This window comes from Westerdykella ornata, assembly GCF_010094085.1.
Source record: "Westerdykella ornata strain CBS 379.55 unplaced genomic scaffold EI97scaffold_3, whole genome shotgun sequence".
Taxonomy (NCBI): domain Eukaryota; kingdom Fungi; phylum Ascomycota; class Dothideomycetes; order Pleosporales; family Sporormiaceae; genus Westerdykella; species Westerdykella ornata.
Genome location: NW_022986853.1, coordinates 1,071,898 through 1,089,539, shown reverse-complemented (window position 1 = coordinate 1,089,539; position 17,642 = coordinate 1,071,898). Strand labels below are relative to the sequence as shown.

The 17,642-nt window shown below is 54.4% G+C and overlaps 8 protein-coding genes across 8 annotated transcripts; 5 read left to right on the top strand and 3 right to left on the bottom strand.

Moving 5' to 3' along the window:
* The first annotated feature begins 48 nt into the window (after positions 1 to 48).
* EI97DRAFT_179042 (uncharacterized protein) lies at positions 49 to 2,659 on the top strand. Its single transcript, XM_033793490.1, has one exon. It carries the CDS (start codon positions 272 to 274, stop codon positions 2,519 to 2,521), a length of 2,250 nt encoding a protein of 749 aa, XP_033657085.1. The 5' UTR covers positions 49 to 271; the 3' UTR covers positions 2,522 to 2,659.
* A 509-nt stretch (positions 2,660 to 3,168) lies between these two features.
* On the bottom strand, positions 3,169 to 3,661 carry EI97DRAFT_370978 (uncharacterized protein; the record flags this gene model as incomplete). The annotated part of the gene is made up of 2 exons (XM_033795260.1): positions 3,169 to 3,273; positions 3,380 to 3,661. The coding sequence occupies 2 exons, from the start codon at positions 3,659 to 3,661 to the stop codon at positions 3,169 to 3,171; spliced, it is 387 nt and encodes a 128-aa protein (XP_033657084.1).
* A 270-nt stretch (positions 3,662 to 3,931) lies between these two features.
* On the top strand, positions 3,932 to 5,979 carry EI97DRAFT_392496 (phospho-2-dehydro-3-deoxyheptonate aldolase). The gene is made up of 4 exons (XM_033796260.1): positions 3,932 to 4,009; positions 4,313 to 4,414; positions 4,475 to 5,537; positions 5,597 to 5,979. The coding sequence occupies exons 2-4, from the start codon at positions 4,381 to 4,383 to the stop codon at positions 5,886 to 5,888; spliced, it is 1,389 nt and encodes a 462-aa protein (XP_033657083.1). The 5' UTR covers positions 3,932 to 4,009; positions 4,313 to 4,380; the 3' UTR covers positions 5,889 to 5,979.
* Positions 5,980 to 6,127: 148 nt separating this feature from the next.
* EI97DRAFT_430595 (uncharacterized protein) lies at positions 6,128 to 7,397 on the top strand. Its single transcript, XM_033797732.1, has 2 exons — positions 6,128 to 6,417; positions 6,486 to 7,397. Exons 1-2 carry the CDS (start codon positions 6,228 to 6,230, stop codon positions 6,920 to 6,922), a joined length of 627 nt encoding a protein of 208 aa, XP_033657082.1. The 5' UTR covers positions 6,128 to 6,227; the 3' UTR covers positions 6,923 to 7,397.
* Positions 7,144 to 7,744, bottom strand: EI97DRAFT_448259 (uncharacterized protein; the record flags this gene model as incomplete). The annotated part of the gene is made up of 2 exons (XM_033800151.1): positions 7,144 to 7,396; positions 7,479 to 7,744. The coding sequence occupies 2 exons, from the start codon at positions 7,742 to 7,744 to the stop codon at positions 7,144 to 7,146; spliced, it is 519 nt and encodes a 172-aa protein (XP_033657081.1).
* A 1,883-nt stretch (positions 7,745 to 9,627) lies between these two features.
* EI97DRAFT_179148 (uncharacterized protein) lies at positions 9,628 to 13,253 on the bottom strand. Its single transcript, XM_033793492.1, has 2 exons — positions 12,570 to 13,253; positions 9,628 to 12,524 (listed from the first exon to the last, which is right to left on the bottom strand). The coding sequence occupies exons 1-2, from the start codon at positions 13,129 to 13,131 to the stop codon at positions 9,769 to 9,771; spliced, it is 3,318 nt and encodes a 1,105-aa protein (XP_033657080.1). The 5' UTR covers positions 13,132 to 13,253; the 3' UTR covers positions 9,628 to 9,768.
* A 516-nt stretch (positions 13,254 to 13,769) lies between these two features.
* Positions 13,770 to 15,115, top strand: EI97DRAFT_455772 (PLP-dependent transferase; the record flags this gene model as incomplete). The annotated part of the gene is made up of 2 exons (XM_033800676.1): positions 13,770 to 13,802; positions 13,901 to 15,115. The coding sequence occupies 2 exons, from the start codon at positions 13,770 to 13,772 to the stop codon at positions 15,113 to 15,115; spliced, it is 1,248 nt and encodes a 415-aa protein (XP_033657079.1).
* A 753-nt stretch (positions 15,116 to 15,868) lies between these two features.
* On the top strand, positions 15,869 to 17,564 carry EI97DRAFT_430592 (succinic semialdehyde dehydrogenase). Its single transcript, XM_033797731.1, has 2 exons — positions 15,869 to 16,238; positions 16,292 to 17,564. Exons 1-2 carry the CDS (start codon positions 15,898 to 15,900, stop codon positions 17,310 to 17,312), a joined length of 1,362 nt encoding a protein of 453 aa, XP_033657078.1. The 5' UTR covers positions 15,869 to 15,897; the 3' UTR covers positions 17,313 to 17,564.
* The last annotated feature ends 78 nt before the right edge of the window (positions 17,565 to 17,642 follow it).

Sequence of the window (17,642 nt, the reverse complement as noted above, 5' to 3'; positions counted from 1 at the left end):
AATCGATCTGGTCTGTTGCCAGGCCAACCACCCGGCGGGGATGTTTACTAAGCACGCGACTCAAGCTCCCCACAGACCCGTTCGTTGCCTTCAGCGCGGACAACCCTATCATTCCTCAATCACATATTTACTCAACTCCAACCTACTACGTCTGGAGACAACTGCGATTTAACTCACCTTGTACGGCATCGGCGCCTGCATCAGAACCCCTCGAACACAGAATCATATTCACACCTCAACAACTTTCTCGCCCCTCGGCGCAAGACCGATCATGGTAGCCACACGAGCGGCATCCCGAAAACTTCAAACCGCCGTGGCTTCCCCTCCCCCGGCGAATACCCTCAAAGCGCCCCCGAAGCGAGCCACAAGGAAAAAGGCAGCGCCTCCAGCGGACACCGAGGCAGAATCCAAGCATGCTGCAAGCAAAACCACCAAGCCCACAACCAAGCACGAGCCCGTCCCCGCGCCAAAGTCTACATCCAGAACAACGAAGCCTACGAAGAGATCAGAGGCAGCGTCTGATCTCAGCAAGACTGCTCAGAAAGCGGAATCGGTGACGCGCACGAGGAGGACTACAGTCAAGGCTAAGCCAGAGGCGGGCAACAAGAAAGTAAACTCCGAAGCTGAACCTTCCCTAGAGGGTAGGCAGAATGTTCCGAAGCGAAAGACAACCACAAGAACGACAAGAACCAAGAAAGAAGTAGAACTTCCCCATCGCCCAACCAGGTCGACATCAAATAAGGCATCTTCCCGAAAGACCGTGGCAATCGCACCTCCTGATACTCAGCTTGGCAATACGAACAACGGGGATGATGATAGCGCACCCACGCCGAACATCCCCGAGGGAGCAACAGTGGAACAAGAGGCGGCATTACAACAGCCGGAGAGGCCAAGTGGACGAAGCTCAGTGACTTATGATGGTGCACCGGAGCAAGACGAACTGAGTATGGACGTGGAGAATCTTGTCCCCCAGCAACCAACCACCGCGTGCAGCGATGCTACGGAGCCAGAAGTTATAACAGCGGCTCACGACGATGAAGAGGAGAACGGGGGTCGTCCCGACGAGGAACCCGCTTGCACAGATCCAGAAGAACCTTCGAAGCGAGATGCGATTGATGACGGTGTCATTATTGCTGAGCAAGATGTCAACCTCCTTGCAGACGATGCCGCAAACCCAGACGCCGCCAGTAGTTTCGATGCCGCAGAGGAGGAACATATTGGGACCGAGGAATTTATAGCAACCAAGAATACGACGACCCCGAATGAAGTTGAGGGAACCAACGGACGCACGGACGAGGAAGGAGTCAGGCTGGAACAAGCAAGTGTTGAAGAGGGAAATGCAGCGGTCCGGCTATCCGGCGAGTCCGATACCTGGTCGATTGATTCTGCTGCCCAGACAGTTGTCACCTTGTGTGACTTGCCGGAAGGTGATGGCTCCACAGCAGATGCCCAATTAGTTCGAGAGGACGTAATTTGCCCCGAGAAGCTATTCTTGAACCCAGATACTGCACGAGAGACCCCAACATTGGAGCCGATGCCGTTGGAGGTCTCTAAATGCAATCATGAATCGAAAGCGGGCAAAGACGACGAATCATTGCGCCATCCCCCTTCCAGCCAGAGCCACAGTCTTCCCAAGGATGGAATAGGCGAAAATGCAGCCAGGAAGATGGCCTTGACTCACCTCCCACGGCCTGTGCTAGCAATCTCGGCAATCGCTGCCATGCCGCTATCAGAATCTCCCATCAAGTCAGCACTGCGCTCTCCAGTCAAGCTTGACACGAGCCCAAAGAAAAAGACAGTGACATTCAACGCGCCTCAAAGCCAGACTGTGGATACTTCACTGCTGGTTTCTGATGGTCCTCTCAGTGAGACCACCTTCTTCCTAGACATCCGCTCAAGGGGAAGGATTGAAAACCACGTGTTCGCTGGCTTGCTAGAAGACTTGGGAGCTCGAGTGATTTCCACATGGGAAAGCCATCGTCCAAACCCTACTCACGTTCTCTTCAAGGATGGCCTGCTGGAGACCCTGGAGAAAGTAGTGGCGACAAAGGGAGCAGTAAAATGCGTCAACGTCGGCTTCGCTCTGGACTGTGAGAAGCACAACAAAAGAATGGATGAATCGGACTATCTTGTCAACCTCGAGCCTGCCAGGCCGAAGACGCCTTCACCCATCAGGCGACGCTTTGCCTTCACACCGGCACGCACTCCCTCCCAGTTCTTTCACTCGCAGACGCCCAGCACTGTGCTCAGCACACCAACGACTCCCAATAGCTCCGAGTGGGAACGATCAATCATCTACGATGAATATGTGGATAAGGAAAATGCCACCTCTCTTTCGCCGCCCAAAGGAGCTCCGCGCTCATGCCCCCCTAAAAGGCAGGTCATGTCAAGTTGGCTAAAGCAAAGCCCAATCAAGCCGGCCACCGTCGTGCGACCGTTGGCTGCTTCCGCTCGCAAGCGCAGGTTCGAGAGTTTTGGTGGCATCACTATGGCTGCCCCGAAGAAACTTCGGTTCGACTAGGAATACTTCTTGGTATCTCCTTCTAGTTCTAGCATGGCGATGGCGTTCGGACACGGTCTGGTGGGCGATATCTTTCCTTTAGGCGAATGTGGCTTTTGTCGAGCGGATTGGGGTATGCATTGGTGTCGAATACTTTTGTCTTTTTTCTGAATATATATCGAGGTGTTGCAAACCGGTATATGCGGCCTGCGCTCCTGTTCGGCGGATGGACTGGAAACTTTTAGCCCCTCAGCTGAAGGTTTCAGTCGCGAGGATCTGTGGGTTCCTCTCGGGTGTTTATATTGGTACAGGCCAGTCGATGGATAATTCACTTAGTCGTGAAGTAAATAGCCTCATAAGCGTTCCACGAACAACCACGAGCGTATCGACAGAGCGTAAGTATGAACCTAGAATCTTGCCATCGTGATAAGCAGTGCAGAACCAGGATGAAACAAGGGAGTTAAAATCCGGACATGAGGAGAGGATCTGAGGACAAGTCGAAAGGAATCGACAACCTTCCCTGGCTTTAACCGCGTGAATACTCTCTTCCAAACCAGGCGCAATGCACATAGCCACTGGCGGATGATGAAAGCCTCAGTCAAGGCCCTGTTTATGGGTTTACCATCCGGATGGCGCTCAAGTCAGTAGCAACGAGATGTGGAGGATCCTTAAATCGTCGCGGTTATGAATGCTGTCATCGCCTTTACGGTATCGCCATCGACGGACCGCAGCAGCTCGGTTGCCTTTGCCTTTGAGATGTCGAGTTGGGAAACCTGGCACGTTAGTAACCCTACTAGATCCTACATTGCCCAAATGCGCAAAAAAGCCACTCCTCCCATCGCTTTACACCAGACAACTTAATGGATAACAACGACGTACAAGCAGTGTAACATCAGCAGGCTCAATCCTAATCGTCTTGTTCTTCTTCTCCGGACCCGCCTTCTCGGGACCCGCCTTACTGTTCTCCGTAACAGACAGGTTCTTCATCGCCTCGCCGAGCGCTTTCGGGTCGACGTCCTTCTTGCCTGCCGCGGAATCGTCGTCCGGGGCGTCGAGCGAGGACAGGGCGGCAGCGGCTTTGCGGTCTTCGGCTGTCGAGGTGGGTGCGTGCGGGCCGGAGGCGCCTTCGTGGATGGTCGGGGGTTGGGGTGATTCTGCCATGGTGATGTCGGAGGTTGGGATTTCAGGGATGGGGCTAAAAATATTAGGGTGAAGATGTCAGGTAAAGAATGGAGAACGTTGGTTGCCCTAGGGTTTCCTTATAGGAGGGATTGATCTCGAATGCTGGGTTGGGATGGGATGAGGTCTGAGCATCTCGTCATTTGTGGGGGAGGACGATCAGATGCCAAGGCGATTTCGGAGATTTTTGACCAATTGGTGAGAGGTGTGGCGCTCATTTCGAAGGTCTGTCTTCTTGAGTGCTTTGTGACTCTACAGAATAAAAGTACACTTTGACTGTTGGTAAGAGGGGGAGAGACACGGTTTCTCTAGAGACGTATTAATTCGACGGTAAGCCTAGATATTTTTGAACCATGTCAAGCCTGAAGTATTTTGTTGTTTTTCTCTTCTTTTTTTTCTTTTTCACGGTCACTCTTTTTCTCTGGTTTTGAAGCATAAAAACTCGTCGGTTGGTATCTATGTCAATAGCACTTCTTCTGCTTTCTGCGTTCGTCAATCACCCCTTCTCACAACTATTCACTGTGCATTCAACTTCTCGTTTGTGCCTTAATGTGTCATTCTTGCTCCCGATCATGTCGTGGCAGCAAGTTTCCAGAGGTTCCCGCGAAGTTCAATTACTGACTCAACCATTAGATCTGCAACCTCGCCAACTCAACGCGAAGACTACCAACACGAGCGTGACGAGCATAGAGGCAGCCAACATGGCATCCCAAGATACCGAATGGTCACCATCATGTACATAGCCCCTTGACCTTTCCAATCCCATCAGGCACCCCATTAACGACACCCCCACAGCCTGGCGCACCAAACCCATCAAACAAGTCGTCACCTACACGAACTCAGCAGCCGTCTCCTCTGCGCTGGCCAAACTCTCCAACCTCCCCCCCATCGTCACGCCCACCGAAATCATCAAACTGAAACGCAGCCTCCGCGACGCCGCGCTGGGGAAAGCCTTCCTCCTCCAAGGCGGCGACTGCGCCGAGCTCTTCTCCTACTGCGCCGACGCGCCCATCGACGCAAAGGTCAAACTGCTCCTCCAGATGAGCCTCGTCCTGATCTGGGGGTCCAACAAGCCCGTCATCCGGATCGGCCGGATGGCGGGGCAATTCGCGAAACCGCGCTCCAGCCCGACCGAAGTCGTCAACGGCAAGGAGATACCCAGCTTCCGAGGCGATATCCTGAACGGATTCGACCCTGAGGAGCGGGAGCCCGACCCGGATCGCCTCGTCGCCGCCTACTTCCACTCGGCGACGACGCTGAACTACGTCCGGGCGCAGCTGGGCAGCGGGTTCGCGGACCTGCACAACCCGATGGATTGGGAGCTGGGCCACGTGAGGGACCAGGAGCTCCAGGCCAAGTACGAGCGGATCGTGCATAGCATCTCCGACTCGTTGCGGTTCATGCGGACCGTCGGGGCGGATACGGCGGGCCAGTTGCAGACGGTGGATCTGTATACCAGCCACGAGGGCCTCGTGCTCGAGTACGAGCAGAATCTGACGAGACGGTTGAAACATCCGCCCGGTTACCGACCGGCTACGCCCTCGGCCGATGGCAAAGGGTGGTACAACACGTCGGCGCATTTCCTGTGGATTGGCGATCGCACGCGCCAGGTCGACGGCGCGCATGTCGAGTACTTCCGCGGCATCGAGAATCCCATTGGTATTAAAGTCGGGCCGAGCATGGGATCCGATGAGCTGGTGCGGCTGCTCGATATTGTCAATCCTTCCAAGGAGGTCGGCAAGGTCACGCTGATTACGCGTTATGGCGCTGATAAGGTCGAGGCGATGCTGGGACCGCATATTGAGGCGGTGAAAGGGAGCGGGCACGTTGTCGTTTGGCAGTGTGATCCCATGCATGGGTAGGTTTAATATCTCAACGTTTGGACCGTTGGACTCATAGAAGCTAACATCTATACAGCAACACCCGCACCACCGCCACCGGCATCAAGACACGCGAATTCAGCAGCATCTTCTCGGAGCTCTCGTCGGCCCTCAAGGTGCACAAGCAGCATGGCTCGTTCCTGGGCGGGATGCACCTGGAGTTGACGGGAGAGGCCGTCACCGAGTGCACGGGCGGCAGTGTTGAATTGGGCGATGAAGACTTGAGCTTGAATTATACGTCTTACTGCGACCCGAGGTTGAACGAAAAGCAGGCGCTGGAGCTGGCGTTCCTGGTGGCGGGGCATTATAGGGAGGATAGGGATCTCTAAGCAGGATGATGCTGGAATTCCCCCTCACAAAACAACCTATATGTATACCAGTTCTCAATGTCAAAAGATACCAGCATCAATGAACTGCTATAATACTAAACAGACGATAAACATAAACTTGGTCTTAGAACAGGTCCGTATCTCTGTATACGTATCTGCAATCCTCTGATTGGCCAGCCCTCAGCAACGTGGCCCAAGCTTCCCTCGATTCCAGAGACTGCTTTTTCGATCCAACTGTGCTACATATTATTGACGTCTTTCCAAGGTTGCTCGGGACTTCCATTCCTCCCCACAACGCCTCCTCTCCTCCTTCGACCCTACAGTAGAAATCTACACACAATGGGCTCCTCAGCATCAAAAGGAGCGCGTGCAGCCGGCTCCGCCGCCCGCAAATACCCAACCCGTGTCCCCTCCTCGACCACCCGTGCTCCCCCTCCCGCTCCCGCTCCTCCGAACACTACTCCCTCACAAGCCAGCCAAGCTGCTCCTGCTCAATCCGCACCGCAGACCAACCCCCAGAAAAATAACCGTACGTCCAAATCAACCCCCGCAGATCCATCCAACAGTCCAGTATTCTAATCCCCTCTCTCACAATAGCAATCGACCTCGAAGGCCCCGACCCGGGCCTCGCCGCCCGCCTCCAAAGCATCGGCGCCGTCCAACCCAACCCCCACTACTCGCCCTCGTCGATGTCGAGCCTGGACCCCCGCCGTGGCAGCACTTCGGCGGATATCCCCTTCGACATGGCCGAGGCGCCGCCGCACCATTCGTTCCCGAACCCGCGAGATAATCCGGCGTTGAGAGTGCTAGAGGCACGGCAGCGGATCCAGGACCAAGTCGACCAGGAGCAGGAGAACAGCAACAGGAAGGGCTTCCAGGGGAGAAGTCACATTGACGCGGGCACCATCCAATTGGCGCTCATGCGGCAGAAACGCGGCGAGCCCGACTCACGCATTGAGGCGGCGTTCGGACTGAAGAAGGGACGATTGGCTGTTCTAAAAAGGGGGGTTGTGGAAACCGTACAAGACGAATAGCGTACATTGAGTTTTGTAAGATACCCGAGTTACGCATGTTGGCAGAGCGGTTTTGGCCGATGAGGCCGTAGATGAGGAAACCGACACGAAAGAGAAACGCCGACCAGCCCAATTTCCGAATATCCAAGTTCCCGTTCCCGCGATGTTCGCCGATGCGATGCAACCCGAACGCCTGCGTTCCGATGACAAAGGAAATATGCAACAAAAACCGTCAATGGCCGTTAGAACTCCTTGCGCTCATGAATAAAGTTGTTCAACGCCGTAATCGCCTCGATCAGACTTTGCCGGTCGATGTCGATGCCGTCGCCCCCGTCGCCGCCGACCTTGATCCTGCCGTCCATCTTCATCTTTCCCGGTCGCCAAGTACGTAATATCCGCCAGCGCGATCGCGTTGTGTTGAAGGCTGGGCATGAGGGGGCGATGTCTTCCTTTTCTCGCAGGACTTGGAGGGCGTTGAGGACGTTGAGGAAGATGCTGGCGAGGCTGTTAGCGACAGGATACTTTGTATACAACATGCGACGTGGATGACGAGGGAAAAGGAAACCCGGAAACATACCGCTGGGTCAGCTTGATATCGTGGCTCCAGGTGTATGCGGCGTTCTTGAACGAGTTGCCCTGGGCGACAATGTCGAGGAAGATGAACAGGCTCTCCTCGACGCTGATGTCCTCGTCGTGAGTGCTCGACTCTGCATTCTCGAGAATCCAGTCGGCGAGCTGGACGAAGGTGAACTGATCCATGTGGCAGAAGTCGTTGAAACGGTCGGGGATGCCGTTGAGGAGCCAGCGGGCTCGGTCGGCGCCGGCGCTGCCGTGTACGGCCATGGTCGAAGAGGCTTTCGGAGGAGGGATGCGGAGGGAGGGCTAATTCGTTATGCAGAGAGTGTAAAGTAGTCGTCGATGGAAAGATGGGATGGCTGGCGAGGCTGTGGTCAACAGGTCGTCGGTCGGAGTCGGCGTTAGAGAGCGGATGTGGATGGATCTGATGGATGAACTGCGATGGGCTGACAAGACAGACGACGGCTTGGCCAACAACAGCGAAAGCAAACCCTCTCTCTCCACGGAAAAACACACGAAATAAGGATAGGAATGGGAAATAATAATTGTCTGGTTTACAGGGCTTCTCAAAGAAAGGGAAAGGACGGAGTTTCTGACTCTGGAGAGTGAGTCGGCTTGTGACGAGGCTTTGCTGGCAGGGCAGGTTGGCAGCTGAAAAGAGGGTGGGTGGGGCTTCCCGGCGTTCAGTGCCTTTTCCTTCCCGTTGTGGAACTGACATGTGAAAGTGGGCAGGCACGCAACGGCATTGGATGACATCAGGGCAGCCAATCAGGGACCGGGAAAGCGAGACGATGCGCCGGGCTTGGATAAAGCGGCCCGCCGGTAAAAGCGATGCTTCGGGTTAGGCGCGAGAACGATCAGAAGGATTATGAGCCGAACGTTGTTTCGGCTTGATGCTCCCTTCTAATCGAGGGTCTTGGAAACTTGGAACGCGGTTTTGGTTGCGTCATGAGTGTGGAAAAGAAATCGGCAATCCAATCTCGTTATTCCTTTGCTAATCTACTGCTTTTGAAGAAAGTCGCCGTTCCCTTCTTCGGACAATGGGGTCGCTGACACGTCGAACAAGGAGGGACCTGGGTTGCGGAGCGGGAGTATTCAGCTCATGATACCAGTGCTGGTACTGTAGTACACAGTAGAGGAGGCTTCGGTGCTGATGTGTCTCATTACTATTGGAGTCTGACTGTCTGACCGTCTGACTCCGGTCTCTACTGCGCTCTCGTGGTTTTCACATGTCTGTATACAGTACTCTGTACTGCGCGGATTAGATTTTCACAGTACTGTATGTGCGGAGTAGAGAGTGTGGAATGTGCTCTGTTTGCTTCGCATCGCGCGCCTACAGTGTCCGCGAAAGCGGTTTGACCTGCGTGAGAGAGGGGGTTTGTAGCACCACTAGTCTATAGATAATGTAGTCACGGTTCTATGCATACATCGATGGCATACATTCGCACGCGGCATAAATGTCAAATCATCCCATCATACGTTCTCTCTTCACTATCACAAGCTTTTAGGACAATCATCGCAAGTGCGCAGACGCAGTCAGTCTATAGGGAAGACGAGGTACATAGAGGATCTAGGCAAAGAAGGGGTGAGTGGGTTACACACATCAATTACGCTCCAGCGAAACGTAACCAGACCCCTCTACAGCTACTGACGATGGTCTACCATCTCCGCATCCGGCATCACACGCAGCTCACCTGATCCTGCGTATACGGGGAACACAAGATAGTCCACGTTATTCCTATTGTGCTTCCGTCCATGCCGATTCCCGAATACTGAGGACCAGGATGTCATGCTAAATGAAAAAGCAGTAGCAATGCACACTCTAGACAAACAGCTGTCATGATGCACATGGCAATCTCCGTTTCAGCGTGTGTGATGCTGACCTATCTAGTATTTAGCGCATCAAGAGTGGCCAAACCATCCATGTGCTGGTCCCAGGACAAGAAAAACGTCAAAGGCCTAATGGCACACGTCATGGAAACAGCGAATTCTGGAGTCCACGATGAGTGAGCATGCATGCCATGACAAGGGATACGGCAGAGCGAGACATCATGTACCCATCTATGCAGTCCAACAAAAACATCTAGCGAAACGCAAATACGAACAATGTGAAAGAGCAGAACGAACACGCAACCAGCACCCAACCGAGAATGAAAAGGTGTTGATAACCCATGATGAACTGAACCCCCATGTACACCCTACGTGCCAGAAAACACACGCCAAAACAAGCAAAATATACTACACATGTCGACAACCCCCTACTCCCACATTCCCCTCAAACCTTAACCCATCTACCGTCTCTCCACCAACAGCAAATGCATCGCCACATAAGCCAACACCACAAAACAGCCCCCAAACACCGCCAACCCCACACAATCCCTCCACAGCGCCAGCACATCGAACCCGAAACTGCTCAGGATCGCGCTCCCGGGCACCTCAATATCGAGCCCGTACTTGTGATCAATGAGGCTCAGGTACTTGACTTCGTTGACAATGAGCCCCTCGAACGCGTAGTGGAATATCGACAGGCTCTGCAGCCACTTGGCCGTCGGCGGGATGCTGTCCTTGTTGAGGAGGAAGCCCGAGAAGAGGAGCGAGAAGAGCATCACCAGTACGCCAAAGAGGTTCGCGACCCCGCCGTTGGCGAAGACGATGCCGATGAAGAGGAAGATGGCCGCGGCGGCGAGGTTGAAGAGCACGAGGAAGAGGATGAATTTGAGGAACTGTGGCCACGCAGGGACGAGACCCGTCATCGGGTACACGATGACGCCGAGGATGATTGGCGGAATCAGGCGCAGCGGAACGATGTCGAAGATGACTTTGGCTGCGAAGTAGGATATAGGGCTATAATAACCTTTTGCACGTTCGCGGGTGAAGAGGAGGCGCTCGGGCCCGAACACGGTGAGAATGGTGAGAGTGCCGAAGCCGAAGAGGGCGAGGACGAAGATGAAGAGCCCCAGACGGTTTTGGAAGCCTTTGATGTCATCGGTCAGGCCGTAGAAGAGGAAGCCGAGGAAGACGGCGAGGACAATGGCGATGGCATAGTGCGTGAGCATGAGCATGGGGTTGCGGTACAGGTTGCGCCAGGTGCGCTTTGAGAGGATGATGAACTGCCCCAGAACTCCGACCTTCCTGAATCCCTTCAGTTTGCCGGATGCCACATATCCATTCGCACTTTGCTCGTCGGAGCTATCTCCACTGGCTTCCCGTGCTCTTGTCCTTGAATTGGCGATATCGTCCCGTAGAGCAGCGGCAACATCAGATGCCGCATATGCGGAGACAAGAGTGTCAAGGTTCGTTCCGGTCCCGCCGTCCGCTGGAGGTGGGAGCTCATCAGGATCCTCAAGTATCTGGGGAGGAGGTGCGCCTGATTGACGAGAAAGTTTTAGCCACTGCGCATTCAGACTCTCTTGGCGGTCAAAGGGAACACTTTCATCGTCCGTCTTGGGGCTCACCATACCATCTGAAGCGCCCGTGGCCTTTTTGCGAGTGAACAGCTCGCGTTCCTGCTGCTGCCGGATTGAGGCTTTTCGCTTGCTTTTCGGGCGGAAACTTGCTGAAGTGCTGGCGGTAGGACTTCCGGGCGCCTCACGTTCGATGGTGCTGCTTCTGATGCTCGGGATCGACTTGACTGCGATGGCACTGCTGGAGCTGGTCTGCAAGCCCTCTCTACTAAAAAGAGAGGTGTCTTCGTCAATCGGGCGTTGCCTGACATTGCTCGCGTGCATGGTCAAATCAACGAGATAGTCCGCGATGTTGAAACCTGGGGGGCAGGTGTAGCCAATGTTGTCAAAGTATGGTTGACAGCTTTCAAACGGGCCGGAATACACGGTCCTGCCTTTGGCGAGCAGGATTAGGTGGTCGAAGAGCGCAACAATGTTAGAACGCGGCTGGTGGATGGTGAAGATGACGGTCCTGTTGTAGTTCTTGACCAAGTGGACCAGACACTCCACGACGTTAAAGGCATTGTAGGCATCCAGCCCACTGGTGGGTTCGTCCAAAAAGAGAATACTAGGCGAAGTCACAAGCTCGCAGGCGATGCCAACACGACGTTTCTCTCCACCAGAGATGCCGCGTCCGCTCTCCTCGGAGCCAATTGTCTGATGCCGGATGTGATAGATTCCCAGTTGTCGTTCCACGTCTTCTACTCTTTGCTCCTTCGACGCACGGCTCATCTCTTTGGGCAGACGGAGCAGCGCAGAATCCAGGATCGTCTCATGGACGGTGAGTGTCGGCAGAAGGGTGTCGTCCTGATCAACAAAGCCAATAACACTCCTGAACTCGTCGTCCCGGACCTTTTCGCCGTTGAGGTAGAAGTCGCCACCGACAATTCCAGACTTGTTCTTCCGTGCGAGGATATCCAGAAAGGTTGTCTTTCCGGCGCCGGAAGCACCCATGATGGCTAGTAGCTCGCCAGGATGCACAGCGCCCGAGATGCCAGAGAGAATTTGGCGGCCTTTGAGTGCGTAAAAAACGTTTTCGAACGACAAGGCCGCCGGTTTGTGATCGGCTAGAAGTTTGGCATTCTCCTCCTCTTCGTCATCGGAGAGGTGGATTGCACCCCATCGCCTTTGCTCTGCTCGCCGTGACAGGTAGTAGATGACCAGTACTGCCGCGACTACGAACAGAGCACACCCGGCGATGACTCCAGCAATCAAGGGCGTATTTATAGTCTTGACAGGCCTCTCGTAACCAGGTACCTCGGTCTCATAGAGACACTCTCCGGAGATACAGTTCAGGAAGATGCTCTCGTCGCCAAAGACACTCGAAATGAGGTCATTCATAGCCGGTTCCGAGAATATGGTGCCACTGTCTTTGGCTTTTTCCGCAGCAACCGACTTGAAGCTGGCCGGCCCCTTGATCTCTTCTTTCAAGAAATCGCCTATATCTATGGACCCTGCCTCGCCGCACAGCATCCTGCCCGGCACACAAGAGCACTTGATATGTTCGCAAACGTATTCGGTGGTGTTTCGGTCACTCTCCGCCTTCCATGATGCTGAACAGTTGTCCAGAGCGCAGTAGAAGGATTCCCTTTGGTCAACCCAGACTGGTCATGTCAGCCGATGCATCCAAGAGAGCTGCAGAAGCCTACATTGGAAGTTACATTCCCCTGTCTCCTTGGTGCAGGAGAAGGTCGCCTGTGGTTTCTTCTCCTTGAGCTGATCCAAAATCTTCCGGTTCGTGATGTCACACATTTGGAAGTTCTCGTTGACCAACTGTCCGTCCTGGTAACAGACACCACCCTCGCCCTCCGGCATGAGGGCATTGCATGCCTGATTTGTTCGGCATACATTGCAGTTTATGCCTTCCCATCCCTCACTGCACTGGCAGTACTTCTCCTTCCCCCTGGGAGCTCGGTTGCGACCATCCGGTAGCGCGCCGCAGAGGGGTTCCGAGCAGTCCTCTCCTCCAAAGCCCGGCGGACAGTTGCATTTCCCGTTCGCCTTGCTGCACTCGGCGAACTGGTGGCATTTGAAGTCATCTAGGTTGCAGTTGAAGCATGGTGGACATCCGTCGGGCCGGTCGTCATATATTGAGAAGGGGTTCTCTGGTACATCGATGGCGGAGTAGTTGCGGTAGGTTCTGTATGCTGCTGAGGGCGCCGTTAATAGCACGGAAGCCAGCAGCGATACAGTCCATGACGTGCGTCGCATGGCGGAGCTGCACAGGCGGCAGTCGGCCGGGTGGCCAGGAGGAGGGAGCTATGGCGCAGCTTCGCAAGCTCAACTGTACGGTCCCAGGGCGCTGTTATGGAAAAAGAGGGCTGCGGACGTTCAGAGCATGTATGAAGCTGTATAGTATGCGTCGCGACAGTGTCCTGGGAGCTTCGAAGGCGTAATGATGGTGAGTTGCCGAAGGTAGATTGCGGGGTGGCTGGTTGGCCGTGATGGATGATGGATGGCACGCACCGCCCGCCAAGCCACAGCGGCCCAGTTCCTGGGGCCGCGCGCCGCCGAGCCGGTGCAAGTTGTTGGAGGATCCACGTTTGGGGGTCATTGCAGCTCTGTTTCTTCGAAGGAACGTAAGAAGATGAAGAAATGTCGGCTTCACCACAATTGTAGTACTGCGGGAAGGCTCGCAGGACCATTGAGCTTTCCCACGTCGGACAGGGGTGCCGAGGTCCCGTTCACCGGCTAGACGACGCTAACCCCGTATGGGCTATCCCCACCACGCCCTTCAGTGGAACTGAGTTGCTGGCCTTCGATGGCCGTCCTCTGCGAAAAACTACATCATTCAGCTCAGTGTCAGGTACGGTCCCTGTGCTGCTATAAACTGACCTAGTAACTCCAAAATGGTCAACATTCATCCTTTCGGCGTGGAAGCGGTTCGTCCAACATTTCTTCATCTATATCAATCATGTGTGTTCATGATCTACTGATGCACGCTTATTCTTACCTGTATTGAAGATACTGACTTCATCAGTGGATGGACAAGTATGAGAACCACTGCAAATACAACATTGCCGAAACCTGCTGTGCGTCCATCTCCCTGGACCAACTCCAGGAGCTTTCCGAAGACAAGGGCCGACCACTCCTCCAGACAGCTAAGACCTTGAACTATGGCGCCATCCGCGGCTCCGACGCCCTTCGCGAGAACCTCGCTCGTCTCTACTCTGCAAAGGGAAACATCTTGTCACCAGAGCGCATCGTGACGACGCCAGGCGCAATATCCGCCAACTACCTGTGTGCCTATGCTCTCGTCGGTGCTGGCGACCATGTCATTTGTCACTATCCTACATGTATCCCTCCAACCCTCCTGGGCCGTCGTAGTATACTGATGTGTGAAGACCAGTCGCTGTACGAAGTCCCTAGACAGCTCGGAGCCGAAGTCGACCTCTGGAGAGCAAAGCCTGAAGAGGGTTGGGCGCTCCAAATAGAGGACCTCAAGCGCCTAATCAAGCCAAACACAAAGCTTATCATAATTAACAACCCGCAAAATCCCACCGGCGCAGTCCTGAAGAAGTCCGTCCTTCAAGGCATTATTGATGTTGCAGCCGAACACGATATCACGATCATGAGCGACGAGGTGTACCGGCCCCTTTTCCACTCCATCAATCCAATTGACAGCGAGTTTCCTCCCTCATTGATTTCAATGGGTTACAAAAAGGCGGTGGTGACTGGCTCCATGTCGAAAGCCTACGCTTTAGCTGGAATTCGTGTAGGTTGGGTAGCCTCCCGTGATCCTGAGATTGTGGAACGAATTGCCGAAGCGAGACATTACACGACCATCAGCGTGAGCCAGCTTGACGAGCAGGTCGCTGCGTATGCGCTCCATCCCAACACGGTGCACAGTCTACTCGCACGCAATATCCAACTGGCGAAGACAAATCTGGCACTGATGGAGCGGTTCATGATCAAGAACGACGACGCATGCGAATGGGTAAAACCCCTCGCCGGCACCACGGCATTTGTGAAGGTGCACCGCGAGGGCAAGCCTGTGGATTCGGTCGATTTCTGCGAGAAGCTGCTTGAGAAGACGGGCGTCATGTTCGTGCCTGGAAGCCAATGCTTCGGAGAGGAGTTTAAGGGATACGTGCGGATAGGATTTGTCAATCATACAGAGACGGTGAAGGAGGGCTTGGATAAGGCCACACAGTTTATCAGGAAGAACCTGGATGACGTGAAGCTTGCGGAATAGAACTCTCAACAAGACCCTGACGACTATCTCGACGCAAGTCTGTACTTGCTAAAGCAAGGCGGGAGAAGGTCAGAGCCTACGGTCTAGTTGGCCAACCCTCCATCATGCCTCAGGCTCACTCAAGCTCGTCGTAATACTTTTCTATATATTATCACGTCCACAGTTGACCGCTCTGGTGGCTAGACGCGTTAGACGCGCCAACCCATGCCAGCCCCGCCCAACTGCATCAAAGCTCCCCAAAAACGTCATCAAGCATTGTCCACTCCAAAAGCTCTCCGCCTTCAATTCTTCAGCAAATCAGCACTCAACCGCCTTATAATGATCCCGAAGAGCATATAGCTTTTTATTGATTAGGTGCCTTTCTCCTCGTACCTCCTTCGCTTTGTTCCCAGGATCTAGGAACGTCGCCCCCGCCGCCCATAGACTCCTCGGCACTATGCGTGCGTTCTTGTCGGGTTCGAGGACTATTGCAAGACAACAGTGTTACAGGAGCAGATTTCAAAGGACCGATTTACCAGTCTTCGCAAAGAGAACCTATGCAATGGGTCATTCGGTGCCTCCTGTGAGTTTATAGAGCCCGTTATCACGGAACTGCACATCGGCTAACTCACACCAGCTGAAGGACCGGTCGCTCCTCAAGAATCAATGTTACGTGAACGGCGAATGGGTAGACGCAAAGTCAGGCAAGACCTTTGAGGTCACCGGTACGGCATATCATTGTATCACAATCCAAACACTGCTAACTACTCCCAAACCCCGCAACTGGCAAAGTCATAGGCACGATGCCTGAGATGGACCGCTCTGACGCAGAAGCCGCCATCGCCGCCGCCGCTGCAGCATTTCCTTCCTTCCGCAAAACAACCGGCCGCGAGCGCGCTCGCATGCTGCGAAAATGGTACCAGCTGATGATCGACAATGCCGACGATCTGGCGAAGCTGATAACGTGGGAGAACGGGAAGCCGCTGGCTGATGCGAAGGGCGAAGTTACGTACGCGGCGAACTTCTTTGAGTGGTTCTCGGAGGAAGCGCCTAGGATCTATGGAGCGACGATTCCGGCTACCGTGGCGGGAAATAGAGTGTTTACGATCAAGGAGCCTGTGGGTGTGTGTGGGCTTATTACACCGTGAGTGTTCATCGTGGAGAAGATGTATGCTCACGATTTCTGATTTTTTCAAGATGGAACTTCCCTGCCGCCATGGTGACCCGCAAAATCGGCCCAGCACTGGCAGCAGGCTGCACCGTCGTTGCCAAATCCCCCGGCGAGACCCCTTTCACAGCCGCCGCCCTCGCAGAACTGGCTCACCGAGCCGGCATTCCCAAGGGCGTGGTCAACTTCATCACCGCGCTCGAAAACACTCCGGAAATCGGCAAAACCATCACCGGCTCCAAAACCGTCAAGAAGGTCTCCTTCACAGGCTCTACGCCCGTTGGCAAACTGCTTATGAAAGATTCCGCCGATACCCTGAAGAAGCTCTCCTTCGAACTAGGCGGCAACGCCCCCTTCATCGTCTTCGACGACGCGGACCTCGACGCCGCCGTCGCGGGAGCCATAGCCTCCAAATTCCGCTCCTCGGGGCAGACGTGCGTCTGCGCGAACAGGATATATGTCCAGTCGGGGATCTACGACGCCTTCGCCACCGCCTTCACCGAGAAAGTCAAGGGCTTCAAGGTCGGCGGGGGCTATGATGAGGGCGTTACTCATGGCCCTGTCATCCATGACCGCGCTGTCGACAAGGTCCAGCGACATGTGGACGATGCAGTCAAGCAGGGCGGGAAGGTCCTCATCGGAGGGCAGAAGATGCCGGATTTGGGGTCGAACTTCTTCCAGCCAACCGTTATCCGCGACATGACTGCCGACATGGCTCTGGCGCATGAAGAAACTTTCGGCCCTGTAGCGGGCCTGTTCAGATTTGACACAGAAGCCGAGGTCGTGAAGTTGGCGAACGCAGCGGACGTAGGTCTCGCGGGATACTTCTTCAGCAGGAACGTGCAGCGGATTTACCGGGTAGCGGAGGCTTTGGAGGTGGGTATGGTGGGCGTGAATACGGGGTTGATAAGTGATCCCGCGTCACCGTTCGGAGGGGTCAAGGAGAGCGGTTTCGGGAGGGAGGGGAGTTTCTTGGGGGTGGAGGAGTATATAGTTACGAAGACGGTGACGTTGGGAGGGAATGGGGAGCCGCTTCAGGGGGCGGCGTGAGCGAGGAGATGCTAGAGGGTGTATAGAGGGATGCGTGACTAGTGGCTTCGATGTTGATGAATTCATTTACTGTACTGAATGTGTTTTGACTTGGAGGCCACAAGGGGCTGTCGCATCTCGCTCAAGATAGCCTGATGTTATTTTGCATCAGAACCAATCTTGGTCAAACGGTACTACCTCTCCTTGACCGTCATCAGCAGGACTGGATGCGCTTCCGTCTGTTCACCACAGTCTGAATTGCTTGAACCAAACCGACTATTGAGATCGCTCAACAGAACCTCGTCCACCTGTAACGAAGTGGGTTTTGGAAAGACTGTACATATGTTGTTA

Bases quoted from the DNA above. Each gene is read 5' to 3' on its own strand.
- EI97DRAFT_179042 (XM_033793490.1), top strand. From the start codon at position 272: ATGGTAGCCACACGAGCGGCATCCCGAAAACTTCAAACCGCCGTGGCT.
- EI97DRAFT_392496 (XM_033796260.1), top strand. From the start codon at position 4,381: ATGGCATCCCAAGATACCGAATGGTCACCATCAT. The intron at 4,415-4,474 runs GTACATAGCCCC...ACACCCCCACAG, and splicing joins TACCGAATGGTCACCATCAT to CCTGGCGCACCAAACCCATC. The intron at 5,538-5,596 runs GTAGGTTTAATA...ACATCTATACAG, and splicing joins CAGTGTGATCCCATGCATGG to CAACACCCGCACCACCGCCA.
- EI97DRAFT_430595 (XM_033797732.1), top strand. From the start codon at position 6,228: ATGGGCTCCTCAGCATCAAAAGGAGCGCGTGCAGCCGGCTCCGCCGCC. The intron at 6,418-6,485 runs GTACGTCCAAAT...CTCTCACAATAG, and splicing joins CAACCCCCAGAAAAATAACC to CAATCGACCTCGAAGGCCCC.
- EI97DRAFT_179148 (XM_033793492.1), bottom strand. From the start codon at position 13,131: ATGCGACGCACGTCATGGACTGTATCGCTGCTGGCTTCCGTGCTATTA. The intron at 12,525-12,569 runs GTAGGCTTCTGC...TGACATGACCAG, and splicing joins AGGGGAATGTAACTTCCAAT to TCTGGGTTGACCAAAGGGAA.
- EI97DRAFT_430592 (XM_033797731.1), top strand. From the start codon at position 15,898: ATGCCTGAGATGGACCGCTCTGACGCAGAAGCCGCCATCGCCGCCGCC. The intron at 16,239-16,291 runs GTGAGTGTTCAT...GATTTTTTCAAG, and splicing joins GTGTGTGGGCTTATTACACC to ATGGAACTTCCCTGCCGCCA.